The 20,788-nt window shown below is 32.5% G+C and overlaps 1 protein-coding gene across 5 annotated transcripts in view; it reads right to left on the minus strand.

Moving 5' to 3' along the window:
* Positions 1-17,130, minus strand: part of LOC111043473 (collagen alpha-1(XVIII) chain) — a 206,737-nt gene extending 189,607 nt beyond the window's left edge. For 3 of the 5 annotated variants that reach the window (XM_039429741.1, XM_039429739.1, XM_039429742.1), the window contains exons 1-4: positions 16,278-16,466; positions 14,814-14,924; positions 8,961-9,199; positions 394-696 (exon numbers count right to left, since the gene is read on the minus strand). In XM_039429741.1, the coding sequence (XP_039285675.1) occupies positions 394-696; positions 8,961-9,199; positions 14,814-14,913 (642 nt within the window). In that variant the 5' untranslated portion in view covers positions 14,914-14,924; positions 16,278-16,466. Of the gene's footprint in view, positions 1-393; positions 697-8,960; positions 9,200-14,813; positions 14,925-16,277; positions 16,467-17,003 lie in introns of those variants that run through there. The other 2 variants (XM_039429740.1, XM_039429746.1) reach the window with 2 other exon arrangements.
* Between the last annotated feature and the right edge of the window lie 3,658 nt (positions 17,131-20,788).

Here is a 20,788-nt window from a genome sequence, read left to right on the forward strand (position 1 = left end):
AGCTTTATTATGAGACTTGAATTAGTTAATCTATTCAATGAAGATTAGAAGTAATTCAGTTTGTTCTATGATGAAGAGAGGAGAGTTCTATGGAGGAGTGAGTTCTTCATCGCAGAGATACAAAAGAGTGTAGTAGGATCGAAATTCCATCAAGAAAGTAGAAGTTTGTCTCTTCGAACTCACAACGTCCTATATACGTCCAACGTTCCCATCCAGAACGTACTAGTTCTGGAAAGGGTTATGGGCTAAAGTATAGTTCAGATATCGCCTAGCTCAAAGGTGATTAATATAAGACAAAAGTGGAATAGAATTGAATACAAAAGATGGAAGAAGAATGAATTCAATCGGATTGAACGAAATAGATAAAAAATATAATATGATTGTAGTGCTCACCTCGAAAGCTCCCTTGATGAGCGAACCAGCTTTGCCCAGGTAGAGTGTCGATGCCGAATCGAATAGCAGCTCCTCCAAACCACCATCTATTTTCGCCGAGTCGTAATATTCGCAGTTGAAGTATAGTTTTACATCCGGCACTGTCACTTCCAGAGCTAGCTTAGTCCATTTTCCGAGAATCAAGGGAACGCGGAATGTTGCCACCGTTTGCGAGGAATAATGTTTACTGGCGTCCGTATAGATCAGGTTGACGTTTGTGCTCATATGGTCACCGCTTGTCAGACTCACTCCCAATTGGATAACCTGAAATTTGAAGTGAAGTACGCTGCGTTAAGTAAATAAAACGGTCTGAAACTTTTTCATGGCATCCCCAACGGATGAGAAACTTCTAGTACGGTATGCTTGCTCTCTTTGATAAATAAGGAAATGAAAAGTTATTACATATTTGTACAGTGAATGTTGACGAATAGGTACTCTCACAGCTTATCTTGCCTAGGGTAAAAGTAGCAAAACTTATATCAATAAAATAGAAGTGATACAATTTTATTTTAGAGGCTGCGATTTTTTCTCCTCCTGAACCTTTTCCTTGGGAAGTTAGAAACTATTTATAGTTTGTTCCTCCATGAAATCAAAGTGTGCATTATTCAGTGCTCATATTGTACCGCCAATGAATGGAATTCCTCTAGATTGAGGTGAACTCAATTGATAAATCCATCATAATGACCATGATTATTCTTAATTATCAATATTAATAAACCAATCGACATTGAGAAGTAGCAGCATAGGAAAATTGCGGTTATAATCGATAACGCACACTTAAATGGATCCAATTTTGAAGTTGTTAAGGATGAACATTCTCAAATATAGCCGGTCTGTAGAGAAATTTCTATATGCACGTTCAACTGAACAATGAAGATCATAAGACTTCAAAAAAGTATAACTCATTATTATACATCATCTTGATACTTTGATAATTTGTTTTTCGAAAAACGGAAGCGTAAACTTTTATTCGACAAAATTTGAAACATATGAGGTGAAAATGTCCATTTTTTCTGGCTTTGTATGGAAATATCTCCCTAATCATTAGTTAGTTCTACAATGAGGTGTTATACAACATCAATATCGTAAACTGTAGATCTCTTGCAGTTTCGGAAACATTGCGGTCCTAGGATATGTACTACCTATTCATACTAAGATACAGATACCAATGTTAAAAATGGTTTACTTTGCAATTGTACAGTCCCTACTGCAATATGGATTAGTGGTTTGGGGGGGGGGGAACATTCAACACTCATCTATTAGCTCTATTTGTAATACAAAAAATGATTATAAAAACAATACTTAATAGACCCATGATATACCCTTCTATTCAAGCCTTCAATGAAATTAAAGTGATGACAATCCGCCAGCTGTATGTATTGAACGTCTTTAAATACTTTCAGAGTAACAAAAATATATTTTTTGAAAAAAATAATGAACATCAACGAACCAGATACAATATAAATAAATATAAAATGTTATGACTCAGATCTGACAATCATCCGTAAGCAGCTTATTTATATAGCACCAAAAATAATCAATAAATTACCTTCAGATCTCATTGAATTTCCATGTATCAAAACTGTTCCTAATAACATAAGAGATTGGATTTGCCAGAATTTTTATTTTGATTTGAATATTTTGTGATTTTTTTCGTATAGGAATTGCGATTTGCCAAGATTTTTTTTTTCCAATATATTTTGTGTTTTTTTTTCTTCGTAGAAGTATTACGATTTGCCAGAATTTTTATTCCAATTTGAATATTTGTTTTTTTTTCGTATGGGAATTACGATTTGCCAGAATTTTTTATTTTCAATTTAATATTTTGTGAATTTTTTTGTTTTTATAAGAATATTATGATTTTCCCTTTTCCCTTTTACCATGAAATGCGTTCTATATACCCTGTTTACACTGTATTTATGGATCACTATATGAATAAGAGAGTACCATAGTTATATAGTATATTAAGATACTAGAGAGAATTTTTTAATTTCTTGTTGTGAATTCTGTTTCGATTCCTCGTTTCAGAATTTACTATTCTGTAAAAATATTTGCTTCTGTGCTAAATCAATTTAAATCAGGTTAAGCGTATAATAATTTCATCTCCTACTCCCACTGGCGAACAAGAGTCATCTTATGCCAGTGGTTTTTTCACTTACCGTTTATTATTATTACACTTTGGTTGTATTGTATTGTCATGTTGAGCTTTGTTTGATTCATGTACGTATATGTATTTATGAGTGTGGAATAAAAATAATTTGAATTTGAATTTTGAATTTGAATTTGAATACTAACACCTAATTCAGCCTTTAGCCCAGTCAACGAAGTGTTATAGAGGGAAAAGTTTGGAAGACAATTTTTTAACCCGCAGTTCTGTTTAGGGTAGTGAGGAGGAAAACATATCAAAAGTCCCCACCCCTATCCCCTGTGCTAAGGGGGTGGAGGTGGCTCAAAGGTGCCATTTTTTGGTTTCTCGCATATAGCTCGAAAGTTATGAATTTTACAGACATGAATATTCTCTAAGAAATTAATGCTTACATAATCTCCTACAATATTGATCTCCCAACTTTTTCTATATTTCTTTCACTTTTTGAGATATCCGCTCTAAAAGATGTGACATTTTTGAAAAAACACATTTCCCTTCAATTTTTTGCTATTTTTGCTCTTATAACTTTTTTAATATGGATGGAAAAAATCCATGCTGATCATGAGCATCAAGATCTCTTCAATTCGATGTATAACTTCACAAGTTTACGCACATCCCCACGCGACTGTTGCAGCATCTTCAGTGTTAAGTGTGATATCTACAGTTATGCAAAAATAGACCAATTGAAAAGGAATTTGGAGAGAATGTTATAAACACAATTTTTGACTTTGCAGCTTTGTTGGGACCAGTTGGGGGTGAACATATCAAAAGTTCCCATCCCTACCCCTTGTGCTAAAGGGATGAGGGTGGTTTAAAAGTTGAATTTTTCAATGTTTTGCTTACACGATAATATCTAAAGAAAAATGCGTTCAATCGACATGACTAACTATCCAGAAATGAAGCTTGATAAATTTACTACAATATTTGTTCTCTGGTGATTTGTGATATCTCCAACAGTTTTCGAGATATACGCTCTTAAAAGTGTAAAATTGTTAAAATAACAGCTTTCAATCCTATTTCTTGATGTTTCAGGGCCTACAACTCTCTAACAATGCATCTTCAAAATGAATGCTCACGGTAGATTGTAGAACTTTGTTTTCTCTTCAATTTGATGTATTATTTCACTATTCCAAGTTTTCCTTCTATTGTTATAGCAGATTCAATGTGGAGGGTGAAATTTCAATTTTGTAACGATTGATCACTTCACAATGAAATTCGAGTCTGGAACATCTGGTACACTATTTTTGACTTTGTAGCTCAATGAAGACAAGTTGGGAGGTAAACATAGCCAAAATACACATCTCTAGCCCGTCTATTGAAGGTGTGGAACTGCTAAGTTGACACTTGTTGCAGAGTTAAAAATTTCACCCCCCACATTGAATCTGTTATAACAATAGAAGGAAAACATCAAGTAGTGAAATAATAAATAGTTGACCGAACGTAGTAAGGTCTATGTTTCAACTCTATTTGCTTTTGTCTGTCTATATGTAACGCGATTACGGCCAAACGCGTTGATAGAATTCGATGAGATTTGGCAGGAATATTCCTTTTTCAACTACGCGTCAATGTATATATACAAAAGGTTTTTTGAAATTTTGAATTTTAAGGATAATATGAAAAGGAAAAGAATTCCTCCATACTCTTATATCACAATAATAATTATAATATATAATCTATTTTGAAGATAGGATCAATCAGACTATAGAATTATTCATAGTCATTCAGCTGACAAGTGGATAGGCCTATTCATTGCATGCATTACACAGATGTCTGGCCGTGTCTATTTCTATAAGGTAGGGTTTCAATATTTTCTATGATGCGTGTCCAGCGCATCAGTATCAATATTTTCACATTTGAAAAACAAATTTAATAGGTGATTGAAAATAAAATAAAAAATTATTAATTGAACTGAATAATGCTGAAGAAATCATAATATTCTTAATTGAAAAAATTAATTTTAAAATAGTTGAGAAATATTTGTATCAGATGGAAAAATTATCACAAAACTGGATAAATCATGAGCGTTTAATGGCACATGCGCTTTGTATTCAATCGTACTTCATAGCCGCTCTGTCATGGTCTCATATATACAGCGTGAATTCGAGCGAGACTACTACACCTTAGAATTTTAATTTTGCATTTATAAAAAGAGTTTTAAACAATCTAACTCAAGAACTAATGAGAGAGATTCAATTCATCAAGAATGAATCAATCAATAATTACTTGATAAACTTAACAGCAGAACGCAGTACAGACTACTCACTCTGGAAGGCAGCTAAAAAAATAAAAAAACCCATTCATCAATCTCTCGTCATCATTCATTCATCACGGAAAAAAATTATTACCGTGAATATTTGAGGAATATTGAAGGACAAGGTTCAATATCTTTTCCTCAGGTGTAACAAAACCTGTGACTGCTGCAAAGTGCAAACATTGAGGACATTGGACCATCATGAATCCACACGTTCGTTCAGAGAACATAGCTATACTTCAATTGACGATAACTACATTAATGTTTCAGTTCGTTACTCATCTTACGTTTGGTGTAAGAAATCACAAGCTTTAATATTCATTTGTAATTTCCCAGTTAATAATGAAAAATACTATGCGAATCATATAACTTGCTTTAAAGATGGATATATGGTTATATGCCACGAAAACCAAACAAGGATGGTTCAGTAATAGAAGTTTACAAGGTTTCAAAGGATAAGGTTAAGGGTGAACTTCAATCTAAACGTGTTACAAAAGAAAAAGTCATTGATCTATGGTTCTGTAAAGATCTGATTTTAATATGGTTTCTTGAATATAGGCATGATGTATGTCATATCATTTTAAATTAATGGCAAAACACAATTCAGAGCTCATAAGTCGATTCGATGTAAGAGAAGAAGTATGTTTCATGGAAATTGTTGGAGACGATTTGCTAATTCATCATGAATGTTCATCAAAATTTAAAATAGTAAATATCCCAACAGGTGAATGTCTTCTCAAACGTAATCTTCCTACCAAGTGCCATAAAATTACTCATCTTTTTGAGAATCTGGCAGTAATTGACACTAAAAAATCAGTCGAGGTTTGGAATTGGGAAAATGGTAAACGTTACGAGTTATCAACCAATAATTGTTCAATCCCGAAAAACCAACCATTTCTAACATTATGTGCTAATAGTAAGTGGTTTGTAACCGCGGAACTTTTCCAAAATTGTTTTATCAGAGTTTTTGTAGGACAAGTGAAGTGAGTTAACTTGAATAACTGACATTTTGGAAGAAGACATTTCTGACATTCCAGCAAAAACTGATATGAAAAAAGCTATTTGTGAAGAATATAGCTTGAGCTTCTTCTATATGCTATTGTTATTGAAACGTTGTTAATTTCTAAACCACGTTATAAAAACATTATTGTAAGTAGTAAGGTTTTTTGATTTACAAATACCTATGAAAACGTTGTATTAATAGAATTTATACTAAGACTAATAGTTCATAGAAATTGTTTTCTGTTGATTAATAAACAAATGCTTGGATTACTGTATTTACTTGTGGATTTATTGTCATTTGTTAATTAATAAAAAAGTAATTTCTATAGTAGCCTACCCTTTTGTGTTAAAAACTTTTTCATAATTGAAACACAACAACGACTAGTTTTGTGTCATTTCCAAGCAGTTTTGAAGTTCTATTTAAATCAACTATTATTTTTTCATCAATTAACAAATCAAGCCCCATTAAAATACTTTGTTAGAAAATATGACATTTGTTAACAATATTAGCTAAAGGCTTGAATATTCACTTATTTAGTGCTCCGACGCTAAATGTTAACATTTAACAACGTTAAATGTTGTTAATTACAACATGTTGTAATATAACACATTTATACCTCAGCTGAGCCTGTGTACCAAATTTGAATATATTTTGACAACATAATTTCCTGAAAAAGCTAAGTTAAGTGAACACAAAAAAAACCTGGAAAACACAAATGTTGAGCGTATCTTTGCATTTTTTCCAAATCCTTTCTTAGTGCGCTTCAAGATGGCAAACTGATCAAACCTGCCTAATTTAAACTTTATTTGGTCCAGCAGATTTTTAGTTCTGTTGGTTATGAATGAGTAAGTGCCATTTCGCTTTTATATACATATAGATAAATTACCCTAATATTAAAATATGGTAACAGAACTAAAAAATCCACTCTGTGTTATGAATAAAAAACTTCATTAGTTTTTAGTATTGAAATAGAGTATTTGAAATAGAGTAATTTATTCAATGATAGTATCATGAGGATGAGGAAACTGTTCTGAGACAATGGAAAAGTGATGCAATTCGCAGTCACTTGAAATTGTTTTGTCCACTGATCCATCACTTGGCTGTTTCATCCCCGAGACAATTTATTCTGCTTGTTTCGGAATGACATTTATTTGAACTGGTGAGAACGACTCTAATTAGAAATAAAAACACGTCGCAAAAGGTCTGTGAGCAAATCTTGGCGAATGAAAAAGCTTCAATTTGACTTTTTTTCTTATTTAGCTCAATGTTGCTGGAAATTTCAACAGCAAGGGAATTCCTTAATCGTAATTTCACACAACGGATTTTTTGTGTAAGAATAAAAGGCGGCCAAAGAAGATCTATAAGAAGCTTACTTGGCTGAACGTTTACTCGAACATTTAATTGATTATGACATTTCTATTCAACTTTATTGATTGATTTCAAAACCAATATCGATCCTGATACTTCTCCATCATTGAGTTATCAATTCATCATTATATGTTATTTGAAAAATTAGAGAAATTCTTATTGACTGTCGGACGGAGCAGATGAAATTATTGGATAGCATTTGCAAAACTAATATATTATCGTTGCTGCTGCAAATTTCAATAGATCGATTCACAAAAAATTCAACTAGTCATATCAACTAGGTACCGTGTACTGTATTGATATCTTGTCTTTATGAAAGGTTTCAATATTCAACATTGCTAGATGCCTACTTTAATATTGCCACGTCTCATTAAATTATTGAGAAAAAACATGAACATCCAACTGACAGGGAGATTGATAGGGTTGAAAAGCCTAATTACTAGTAGAAGATTTCCTTTTTTACTTCAGGAAATATTGTTTATCTAACAACACACAGTTCACAAACTATAATGTGGGCTGTCCAGTGTCCACACATTCTAAATTTGGTTGAAATAATCATTCAAGTTATATCTTCAAACATCTATGATATACTTTGCTTCCCTCTTGCCATTTTATCTCAGACCCAATTTCCCTACAGCCATGATTAAGATAAGACTTCTTCTGTAGATCGGTTGAGAATCGCAGGTTCAGTATAGGAGTGACTAATACAAAAAAGAACATTGTCGAACCTCAATCAAATCCCCCCCCCATGAATAAAGAACCCAAAAAAATGTCGTGGGTAGTCATTTTCAACACTGCTAAACTATTTTGGGGCCCCATCCAAGATCTGATTTTTTGCCTTCCCCCTCCCAAGACAAGGACGAAGTCAGCGTCTAAGCCCCTCGTGAAGACACTCCTGCATAATGTCTGGCACTTCGTCTCTTATTCATTTGCCGATAATATCGGCAAAAAAAATTCTACTTTTGGAAAAACATTCATCTAGAATATTATAACATTCATCAATTTATCAAAATAATTTCTACTCAATTGAGTTATCTCCCATTAGAATGTACGGTACTGGAATCTGGAAGGTACTATGATTGTTAGAAATTTATTTATATCTCATTAAGAATAGCCTTCCATAAAAACTATATTTATTTACATCTGAAAATCTACTATGCACAATTTACAATCAAAGAATAATGTAGAAACAAAGAAAGGAAGAGTGTACAGTATATAATATGCGAAGAAAGAATAAGTGGGAAACAACTATGTGTTATCTCAATACTGATAGAATAATCAATCAATCAAACATTAGTTTATTGTTATTATAATTATATACAATGGAATAGTACATTAATAAAAACAATATAAAACTTGTAGTACCTTCCCGTTTTATTTTAAAACTTTAAAAAACAATTCAACGACTAGTTAACTACAAGTTTTATATTGTTTTTATTAATTTGAATGAAAGTAGCCCATATAAGTGAAGTGATTTTTTAGAATAGTAGGCTACATATATATGTGATATAAAATATTGTATGATTATGACCATAGAGAAACGAAATCTATGATTAAATTAGATTAATCGATAATCAGATTAGTTTATCTCTGTTATCTTACATTAAATAACGTATAAAAATTTTGATGTACACAACTTTAGATTGCTCAACTACACCTCAACATAGTAGGCTATAGGCTTCTCATTTTTATTACCTACCTTCTTGAAGCAGGGAAATTTCATGAGGACAAAAATAAGAGAGAAGTCAAAAGTCACTTACATTTTCTAGGGAGTTGACAACAGAGAAGAGAAAGCCACCTTCGGAGCTCTCCAGCTTTACGTGTGCCGTTATCGCGAACTCAGCGAAAAGTCGGTCTGGGAATAGCAGAATTAGAGGCAGCTTGATATCGGCGCCGGCTCTCAGTCCAAATGCCGGCGAAAATCCGAGGCTTGTGTCGAAGTACACCGATCGTGGATCCTCGAACGGAATTTTAATCGCACTTAACAAGTCTATTTCAGCTGGAACAGTAAAAATACTCTACTCAAAATTTCAAAAAAACGGAATAATAGGAGATTATTGATGTAAAATCAATTTATAATGGAAGTTCTAGTAAATAAAAAATATTTAGATGAAAAATAAAAGTTTCTCATGTCAAATGAATGAATGAATAATGAATGTCTTGCCGGTTCAGTATCTTTTTGTATTCAGGGTTCTGTGATTATTCTATGAAAAAAGTGGAAATACGGGTACAGATAACTTGATTTATAATACTAGACGAGCAGTTTCAGATTTTTTTAGATCTCAAAAAGTTAGTACAATGATTTTCAAAAATTCTTTTAGTTTTACTTGGGTACACAATATTTTAATAGTTTGCCAATGGATATCAGGAAATGTAAAAATAAGAATATTTTTTTAAAGAAAATTAAAGCATGGCTATGGATACAAACGAATGTTGATGTTCTAAGAATTAACCCGGTTTGAAGTTTTTTGTATTACTGTTTATTTAAGAGTTGATTATGTTGATTAGAAATTCATGAATCCAGTAGTTCTTCAGTTTGGGTATTGTTTTTGTTTGCTGCTTTGTTTTTTTGTTAATTGTATGTTTGTATATCATTGTGCTGTACAGAGATCTACTAATGTATATTGTCTTGTTATATTTGATTTTTTGCTTCTTGCTGGTTATCTTGGCTTGTTAGGAATAGTGATTAAAGTTTACAGGATGCTACAGACGTCGTGCGCTAAAATGTCTGTAAAGTGATGAACTGAATTCCAAAGAAAATTAATCTATGTCTTAACAATTCAGTAATTACAATTGACCACAACTAACAATGACCACACAACTTTGTAAAAGTGGTCATATAATTTCCAAAAGTTAAAATGAATGTCAAGTGAAATTTATGATGGAAATAAAATTATTATTATATTATATTATTTATTATTTATTGCCAAATTCAATAAATATATTTTTACAAATAAAAATAATCATTAAAATACAATAGTTTTTGGTGTGACTGGAAAAAAAGCTCCAGCCACGAGTTCTGAAAATAAGAAATACATTTTTTAATCTAATAACAGCAGTACAAATGAAACAATTCTGTTGATGGATGATAATCTATGGAGGTTGAATTTTATCAATGATCCAAGTACTTGATAAACAAAATATGCTTAGAAAAAAATATAATAGTTTATTGGCGAGTTTTAATAATTTTCACACGATAATAAAAAATTAATATTGCCAAAATTGGTGATTCAGCCAAAGTTCTCAATTTTAAAATAATAGTTTTGTTTTACCCACGATTCTATTAATCTCAATTTGGTTTATGTTATTTTATCCTTAATAAAGTCTTACAGAATTTTATTTATTTGTTTATTACTCTGATATTCAAATTGGTGTTTACTAGATTTTAATGAAGTAAAATTAATATTGAAAGCATTTACTATAGTTGAACATATTATATTATAAGGGATTGTGCGACGGGTAAATTGATGTGTATTTTTATAAATGAAAATAATTAAATTTGTCACATAAGTTTGACGTAGCGTTGGTAGATCTATCTCTTCAAATTTTAGTCTGCTTAATGTGAAGCAAATATGAAATTTCTCAGAGGCTCGAAGAAATGAAATATTCATGATTTACAATTTACAATAAATTTAACAATTCAGCTACATAGACTAAAACGTAACAATGGACCAATTCAGGTCAACAACGTGTTATCGTATGGGAAAGTTGAACTGTCGGTCTCGTCTGAAGTATGACTGTAGTAAAGCCCATATTGACGGCTTAAATTATTATATTCAGGCGAGGTGGGACCTTCCCGCAAGGGATTCCCCACCAACAAAAGCCATACGAATTTACTTTTTTTCAACAGAAAACAAACAGAAGTGGAGAGCTTTCAGTTATATAGAATAATCAATTTATGCCTACGACTATTCTCTGCTTTGAGTTTCAAACTGAAAGCATTTATTATATTATTGCCTATTATCAATTATCACAAAATAATATTATTGCACCTTCAAATCCAAATAATATAATAATCAGCATAATTCTGAATAGAGAGAGCATCAAGTGCTGTATATGGATGCCAATGAATACATGATTATAAAAGCAAATAATAGAAAGTGACAACAATAGTAACAACAATCAGCCTAATCAGATATTAACTTGTAATGATAATAGATTGGAAAATATTCTTTGGATGAATCTCACTTTAGTGTTCAATAATTCGAGGATATTTATTTGAGCCAGAGTACATCAATACATAAGCCAGGTCACATACAAAATTCAATATACACAATCACCCAATCAGATACACAATTAGATACCTACAGTCAATGAATGCTAAGTAGGTACCTGAAATAAAATATATTTTTCCATTGTTGCCAATCAATTTAAAAAATAAAAACAAAATCAAACAATTGAATATGTGTCATTATTTTATTGTTATAAATTAATGATAATAATTTATTCGACCGATCCCAACATACAATTTTTTGAACAATAAGCATAACTGGTGTAGCAATCATCTTCGCATGCTCAAGAAAATTGTGTATCAAAGTCTGAATAAAACACCTTAGGTGATCTTGTGTGAGGCCAATTTAATATAAATATGGTCAATATAAGTATATTGGGTAAATATAGCCTGTCTAAAATAATAACAATGCTCTATTTTTTTTCAGACGAAGACACATGACTTGCTACGCTCATGTATCATTGCTGTCGAAGTGATGGATCTTTGATAGGGGATCTTGACGCGTTCAGTACAAGTGAAGTTCTATGCTACAAATTTTCAACACCTACTCATTATTTGACCACTAGGTCTACCTCCTATCTACTTCAAACAGGAAATTCATTTCCATCAGAAGATAAACATTGTAAACATGCATATAGACGAGAGAAACTGAAAAGCTCAATAAAATATTTTCAGAAAAATACGATATGTAGGTAGGTAGTAGCTATTGACTATACCTTTGCCATTCAAAGAATGTCAACTAGGAAATACAAAGATGGTGAGATTCACTTGAATGTGACAGTATTGATTGAATAGGAAATATCGATATTCTGCTAATCTTGATATTGTTGATAGCCAGCTCTTACTCAGTCTTTCTCTTCTAGTAGGCTGCTTTCATAATTGCTGCTTTCGAACGCCCTTTTGATTAAGAACGCCTCTTATTTAAGAAGTTTTTGCGGGATGGGCCCCCTTCTTTGCACCTCTAGGCATGTCCCCTCCACAGAGAAATTGATTCATACTGGATCCTATAGTTCAATAAAACTACAGTACCCATGATGTTGTTTTAAAGCTAGTTGGGAGCAAAGATAAAATTCAGGGAAAGTTAAGAAAATATTTTACTTTTCATTTTTTGTCCCAAGAGGTACCGGTACGCGTACCGTCACAAAATCAGTACTGATCAGGAATAATTCTTAAAAATATAATCATTTGGACATTTATAATTAATCCTGAATTCGCCCCCTGTGAGTTGGGGGAGCTTTGAGTCGAACATCGTACTCAAGAATGTGTTGAAAACCAGAATCCACCCACAGTATCTATGCTTGTCGTAGGAGGCGACTAAAATGGTAAGTTGCCTTGCCTTCAAACCCAAGGGATCTGCCCAGGTAAATTGGTTTCCTAACTAACATACTACTTGGGAACACAATAAGCTTCGGTTGACGTGTGGGGTTCTTTGAACCTTTGGATCCTTGAATCCGTCCCTTCAAAAACAATAAACCTGAATTCCAATCGCATGAACTTACACCAATATATAATGAGGAATAAATATAAAGGAAATAAAAATCTCAGTACCCTTTTTTTTAAATATTTTATCACAACATGTTTCGGTCACTTATGCCATTTTTCATATACTGGTGAAAAATGGCATAAATGACCGAAACATGTTGTGATAAGATATTTTAAAAAAAGGGTACTGAGATTTTTATTTCCTTTATATTTATATTACAAGTAGCCCTATACAGGAAAGAGATATATAATGAGGAAGTCTGAATGAATGGTTTAGTTTGTGACATAGCTCGTATTACATTAGCCACGCCAAAAATGTCTTGACAACCAGTGGGTCGCCAAGTGTCTGAGCGAGTCGGGGGGCATCAGTTGTTATTGAGCTCATTACATCAAGGTCATCAGATCCTGGCGACTCGGCTGGTGTCTTATAGGGTCCCCTGCAGCCCGGCAAACACTCCTGTATTGTCTCACTGGGGCCTATTTCACAAAGGTACAAGTATTGTTACCAACCATGGTTACGATACGAACAAGTACTTGTAGTTACAAGTTTACAAGTACTCACGTTTCACAAAAATTTATGATCTACAAGTTTACAAGTTTACAAGTCTACAAGTACTTCAATAGTAAACATAACCTATTTTCATGATAATTTCCTTTTCTCATCCTTTATAAAGGTTACTTGTACTTTCCAATAATTACTTTGAAAATATTTGAAAGCAATATAATGTTTTTTGTACAGTCTACTTCATTTATTGCTGAATTTGTAACCTACACAGTATATGTACTCTGTATATATATATATATATATATATATATATATTATATATATATATATATATATATATATATATATATATATAGTATATGTACTATATTATATACTGTGTGTACTATATACTATAGTACACATAACCTATGAGGTAAAACATTAATAACTATTTTGGAAATTTATTAAATTCAATTTCCTGTTGCATTTATTTCCAAAATAATGAATTATAGAGGAATATAGGGAATTTTTGGATATTAGAAATATTTATTGAATATTTAAAATCATTTTAATGATCACTTGTAAATCCTTCACATAGCCTACCTTTCCACTTAGGTAGAAATTTCATAGTTACGAACAAGTAATTTCGACAAAAATTGTTGGCTACAATGAAAATCTTTGTGAAACACTAAACTTGTTCGTAACAAGCAAATCACTTGTAAACTTGTAGAAGTTCATTGTAACTACAAGTTTACAATTCTGCTTTTGTGAAACGCTTGTAATCAGTTCTCCAAAACCATGGTTGGCAACAAGACTTGTAACCTACTTGTACCTTTGTGAAACAGGCCTGCTTTACACTCAGCCGCCAATCGCCAATGGTTGCTCTCCGGCCACCCACTTCTGACTGAATGTAAAACGAGCCTGAAAGGTTTGGCTCACATAGTATCGTATTTGGATATTGGAAGCTATCTAAGGTCTCAACTATAGACGAGCACCTCAGACGCGCAGGAGTGTTTTAGCGCGGATGAATTGTCTCTCACGGGATGAACTTTACCAGCGAAATAGACGCTTCCAATAAAAATCCATGCTGAAGTTTTTTAGCTCATTAGCCAGATGCATTGTCTCTTATGTGGTAAACTATCCTAGCGAAATAGATGCTTCCCACAAGGGATAATGCGTTTTCTAAAGACGCGCAAAATAAATTCAGTGCAAAAAAATGCTCGTATAGTTGGGCACTAATGTTGGTTAATAGCGTGAATTCATTGTGATTTTTTATTGAACAGTACAGTAATTCAATTGTTTGTGTATAGCTCTAAAATATTTATTTTTTCAAAACATTAAAAAAATTCAACAGAGGAAAATTCAGTATTTAAGTACTTGAAAATACACGGAAAATAGTGTGAATATACTTACAATTAATGAATGGAACTCTTTTTGAATGGGATTTTCTGAATCCAACCGTCTCCTTCAACACGATGATTGAGAATATGAAATGGATGCAACCTGAAGACATTGTTGTTTGACCTGGAAAATAATAGAGCTTTTTTCAAATTGTTGTGTAGCCTATCGTCGTAGAATAAACAATTTTTATAGGGTTTCTCTGGTATCGTACTTGAATTCTCAAATCTAGAAGAAATTGGCAGACATGATGACATAATAACTTATATATTTCGGGGAATGGCGGGAATATTACTTATTACAATATTACTTATTGTGAGCAGTAGACTATATTTACCATAGCAAAAAATATATATAAATAAAAGATAGCATAAGAAGATACCTCTTGGCATATAGATGCTCCTATAGTTGGCATTTATGCTCCAAATTTTAAGCTGTTTTTTGTTAAGTAAAGCCGACTACTTTCGACTACTGTCTATTATTACCGTACTGATTTGGCCGGGTAAGAACACTACCTCCGTAAACAAAGCCATAGTGCATTTATGTGACGTCAGCACAGGTAGGGCTGATATATACACCAATAAAAATTCATTGATTTCAGCTGATCTATATCAGCTAGTGTTTTCATTGGTGTAGGAGCCCTACCTGTGCTGACGTCACACGAATGCACTACGGCTTTTTTTACGGAGGTAGTGGTAAGAATGTCTCAGTTTCAGTTGAGAGACTACCAGCATCACATGACTCCACAAAAAATAACCAATAGGATTTTATCGGCTCAAGTTAACATTCACATTTGGAACATAAATGCCCAATACCATGAGATATCTTCATATGCTATCTTTTCTCTATTGTGTCACTAAGTATTTACTTGGTCAGCGGTGTTCACACTCATCATCATTCGCAATAATTCGTTCCAATTAAATACTACGAGTACCTATTTTAAAAATTGTTCATAAAGGCTGCTATCAATCATCAAGACTGATGTTTTATTAATCATTCAGGATTTTTCTCCCAATAGAAATACTGGAATTCGTCTATCTCATTCTTTATTTGATGCAATTGCCGCCACTCTATGAATTCAATTTGAATGTGATTCAATTTTTCTATGAATTTAAATTTCCACTCAATGAAATTCTATGAGTTTCACAAAAATTTTCACAGTTCAATATATTCTTGCTGGAAAAATTGGCCAAGTAGATAGTTATTGTGATATTTTTTAAGGAGAATCAAACATAATTATCCTAATAGAGTGTAGAATACAATTACCAGAAGTTTTATCCTATTAAGTTGCAAAAATCAACAAGTAAATTTTATCCAGTTACTCTTAATTTATGTTATACACGTAAGTCAGCTTTTTTATATTCCTTGATATGAGACAAGGCTGTGAGACAAGGTTACAGTGTTTTATAAAATAAATGAAAGGTCATCTCAATTCTAGGTATATAATTTTTAATAATATTGAATACCCATTTTACGTACCGGTGCCGTATTCCTCGAAGTTCTTGATAAGCAAACTGATTTATCCACTGACAACACTGTAGCACACACTTCACAATTGAACTGGTACAATATCAAACGGTGAAAATCTACCCATTTTCTATCGATGTAAAGCAAAAAGAACTTTCTGAAATGATGATACTTTGTTAACAGGTCTGAGACACTCCACCCGGCAATCGCCAATGGTTGCTCTCCGGCCACCCACTTCTGACTGAATGTAAAACGAGCCTGAAAGGTTTGGCTCACATAGTATCGTATTTGGATATTGGAAGCTATCTAAGGTCTCAACTATAGACGAGCACCTCAGACGCGCAGGAGTGTTTTAGCGCGGATGAATTGTCTCTCACGGGATGAAAATAGACGCTTCCAATAAAAATCCATGCTGAAGTTTTTTAGCTCATTAGCCAGATGCATTGTCTCTTATGTGGTAAACTATCCTAGCGAAATAGATGCTTCCCACAAGGGATAATGCGTTTTCTAAAGACGCGCAAAATAAATTCAGTGCAAAAAAATGCTCGTATAGTTGGGCACTAATGTTGGTTAATAGCGTGAATTCATTGTGATTTTTTATTGAACAGTACAGTAATTCAATTGTTTGTGTATAGCTCTAAAATATTTATTTTTTCAAAACATTAAAAAAATTCAACAGAGGAAAATGCAGTATTTAAGTACTTGAAAATACACGGAAAATAGTGTGAATATACTTACAATTAATGAATGGAACTCTTTTTGAATGGGATTTTCTGAATCCAACCGTCTCCTTCAACACGATGATTGAGAATATGAAATGGATGCAACCAGAAGACATTGTTGTTTGACCTGGAAAATAATAGAGATTTTTTCAAATTGTTGTGTAGCCTACCGTCATAGAATAAACAATTTGTATAGGGTTTCTCTGGTATCGTACTTGAATTCTCAAATCTAGAAGAAATTGGCAGACATGATGACATAATAACTTATATATTTCGGGGAATGGCGGGAATATTACTTATTACAATATTACTTATTGTGAGCAGTAGACTATATTTACCATAGCAAAAAAATATATAAATAAAAGATAGCATAAGAAGATACCTCTTGGCATATAGATGCTCCTATAGTTGGCATTTATGCTCCAAATTTTAAGCTGTTTTTTGTTAAGTAAAGCCGACTACTTTCGACTACTGTCTATTATTACCGTACTGATTTGGCCGGGTAAGAACACTACCTCCGTAAACAAAGCCATAGTGCATTCATGTGACGTCAGCACAGGTAGGGCTGATATATACACCAATAAAAATTCATTGATTTCAGCTGATCTATATCAGCTAGTGTTTTCATTGGTGTAGGAGCCCTACCTGTGCTGACGTCACACGAATGCACTACGGCTTTTTTTACGGAGGTAGTGGTAAGAATGTCTCAGTTTCAGTTGAGAGACTACCAGCATCACATGACTCCACAAAAAATAACCAATAGGATTTTATCGGCTCAAGTTAACATTCACATTTGGAACATAAATGCCCAATACCATGAGATATCTTCATATGCTATCTTTTCTCTATTGTGTCACTAAGTATTTACTTGGTCAGCGGTGTTCACACTCATCATCATTCGCAATAATTCGTTCCAATTCTAATTAATTACTACGAGTATTTTAAAAATTGTTCATAAAGGCTGCTATCAATCATCAAGACTGATGTTTTATTAATCATTCAGGATTTTTCTCCCAATAGAAATACTGGAATTCGTCTATCTCATTCTTTATTTGATGCAATTGCCGCCACTCTATGAATTCAATTTGAATGTGATTCAATTTTTCTATGAATTTAAATTTCCAGTCAATGAATTTCTATGAGTTTCACAAAAATTTTCACAGTTCAATATATTCTTGCTGGAAAAATTGGCCAAGTAGATAGTTATTGTGATATTTTTTAAGGAGAATCAAACATAATTATCCTAATAGTGTGAGAACAATTGATGAATATTGCCTGATAATTTTTTACAACGCAGAGTGGCGTGACTCGCTCCCGTGCGCGCTCTCTCTCTCTTATTTCTCACCGTCTCTTCCACTGCAGTCGCTGTAATTTGGTGTTGGATGACACCTATTGTCTTAGTAAAGGCTACAGCGTTACTGTACACGATTATTAGCATTTTAAAATTGATTTTACCTGCTGGATTGAGAATTGTAGTCAGACGTAGTTGAGCAGTGCTTGTGGACGGTGCTATGGTTTCGTTCACTCTGATTGTGCATTTGGGTGAGTGTTTAATAAACTATGGAAATTCATTAGATCCATTGTTCAGTTCATTACAAAATTCATTATTCAAACTCTAAGACAAGCTTTTCACCCGCTATCACCCAGGATTATCAAAATTTATTTCAAAAAGTTATTACTTTCAAATTCCAGTGTATACAGAGAAAGAGAGAGCGAGAGAGATGGCAAAATTTTTTTTTGTATTACGTAGAATGTGAATTGTTTAATTAATCGAGATTTTTCTGTAACTTATTGATTGCTCAGTAATGCAGTGTTGTGCTATTGATGCCTAGTAGATTGTTTAGCTTTGTCCCTTTTATTGCCATTATGATTTTTACTTACTCCCAGTTTTGTTTTCTATAATGAGCTTGTTTTATTGAATGTGTTTCGTATTATGTAGAAGGTGAATTGTATATTAATCGAGATTTTACTTAACTTATTGTTTGCACTGTAACGCAATGTTTTGCTATTGATAACTATTAGATTGTTTAGGTTTGTCCCTTTTATTGTTATTATGAGTTTATCTTACTCCCAGTTTTGCTTACTTAATGAGCAGATTATTGAAATTTCCTTACGTTATGTGTTCGATATTCTTGAGTAGAGGAGAAAGAGGAGTCCCGGGACAGAAAACTTGATCATGTTGGTTGTTGATGTTTGGCTTTAATCTTTGGGAACTTTTGCTTTTATGTAGTGCTCAGAGAGACACATATTAATTAAACTGAGAATAATGGAACTCAATTTGATTTTCTATAGAATTTAGTTGATTTTGTTTAATGGAATTAAGTTTGATCTTTCATAAAAATTAGTTTGATCTTTCAGTGGGATTTAGTTTGATCTTTCATGGAATTTAGTTTGATTCTTTTATGGAATTTAATTTGATCTTCAATGAAATGTAGTCCAATTGTTAACGGATTTTATGTTTGTCAGTTGAAACTTGCTTGTAACTTGTGTGAAACCGTGGGATTAGTGTCAAATGATATTCTTATCGATATATATTGGGTAATAAATTTATCTTTTATCCCAGCTTGTGTCCTGGTTATTGCGTCTTAGTCATTAAGTTTACCCCATTGTAAGAGTAGCCTTGAGGAGTTCTGCGCTGGTTACATCTGTTTAAACCGAAATGGTGCATTCGGGCATTAAAATAAATAAATACAAATACGATATTTGGTGCAGATCATAATCAAGCTGTAGATTATAGCAATATATCGTCACGATAAAAATATTACAAGAATTTAAAATATAAAAGAATTGAGAATACCAGGAATAATTATTATAAATATATAATTATGGAAAAAATATTGTTCTTTACCTACTAGATAGGTTGTCTATTATCAAATCAATACTGCTACCAATGATATTGATTACATTTATGGTTCAATGCATATGTATTCTATGATACTATATTTATCTGTTCATCGAAATTCTATGTAATTGATAGAAATGAAGCTTTTGGTTTACACCAAAGTTATTAACAAAATGTTTATTTTTCCGTCCTTATAGATTCTATTAGATTGAACATAACTTATCATACGTGTACATATGCATTTATGTGTTTGTCAAGTTCCATTTAATCTAATAAAATCTATAAAAGAAACATTTTGATTTGAATGAAAAAGACTAAGATATTGTCAAAAACCACAGATTTATTGATAGTTAGAAAGACCGGTTTCGGTTTTACACCATTGTCAATCTCTGATAAACTAAAACTTAATACAAGAGCAGCAGAATTTATACTAGTAGGCAAGTACTGCTATTAGCCCAATCAAGTAGTACATTGGACCAAACAAAAATTAAGGTAATTTATTGATTTTATTGCTTTAATCAGTCCATTGGGGTTCTAGTAAGAGTAATCTATGGCTTCCCACCAAAATTTCTGAAGGCATAACTTCTGACAGCCTAAAAACCACTAAATTTTCATACTTTTTTCAGTTTTTCCACGATATCTCCAAAACCAATTCTTCTATCAATATTTTTATTCTTTACTTTTTTGAAGAGCATTAAATTCTCCACAATTTTCATGACTGAAACGTTCTTCTATCTCCTATATGAAGCGAGTTATAGCTTGTCAAAAATTGGTAATTTTTTCAACTTTGCGAAAAATCACGAAATCAATATATTTTTCCTTTTTACTTCTTATAAAGTCGTATTATGTATTATTTGATCGTAATTAGAGTATTACTGAGATGTTAATACAATCACTGATGGAACATTTTGAACAAAAAATGTATATTTTAGGGTAGTGGTTGAATTTATGAGACTCAT

This window comes from Nilaparvata lugens, chromosome 5 (assembly GCF_014356525.2).
Source record: "Nilaparvata lugens isolate BPH chromosome 5, ASM1435652v1, whole genome shotgun sequence".
Lineage (NCBI taxonomy): Eukaryota > Metazoa > Arthropoda > Insecta > Hemiptera > Delphacidae > Nilaparvata > Nilaparvata lugens.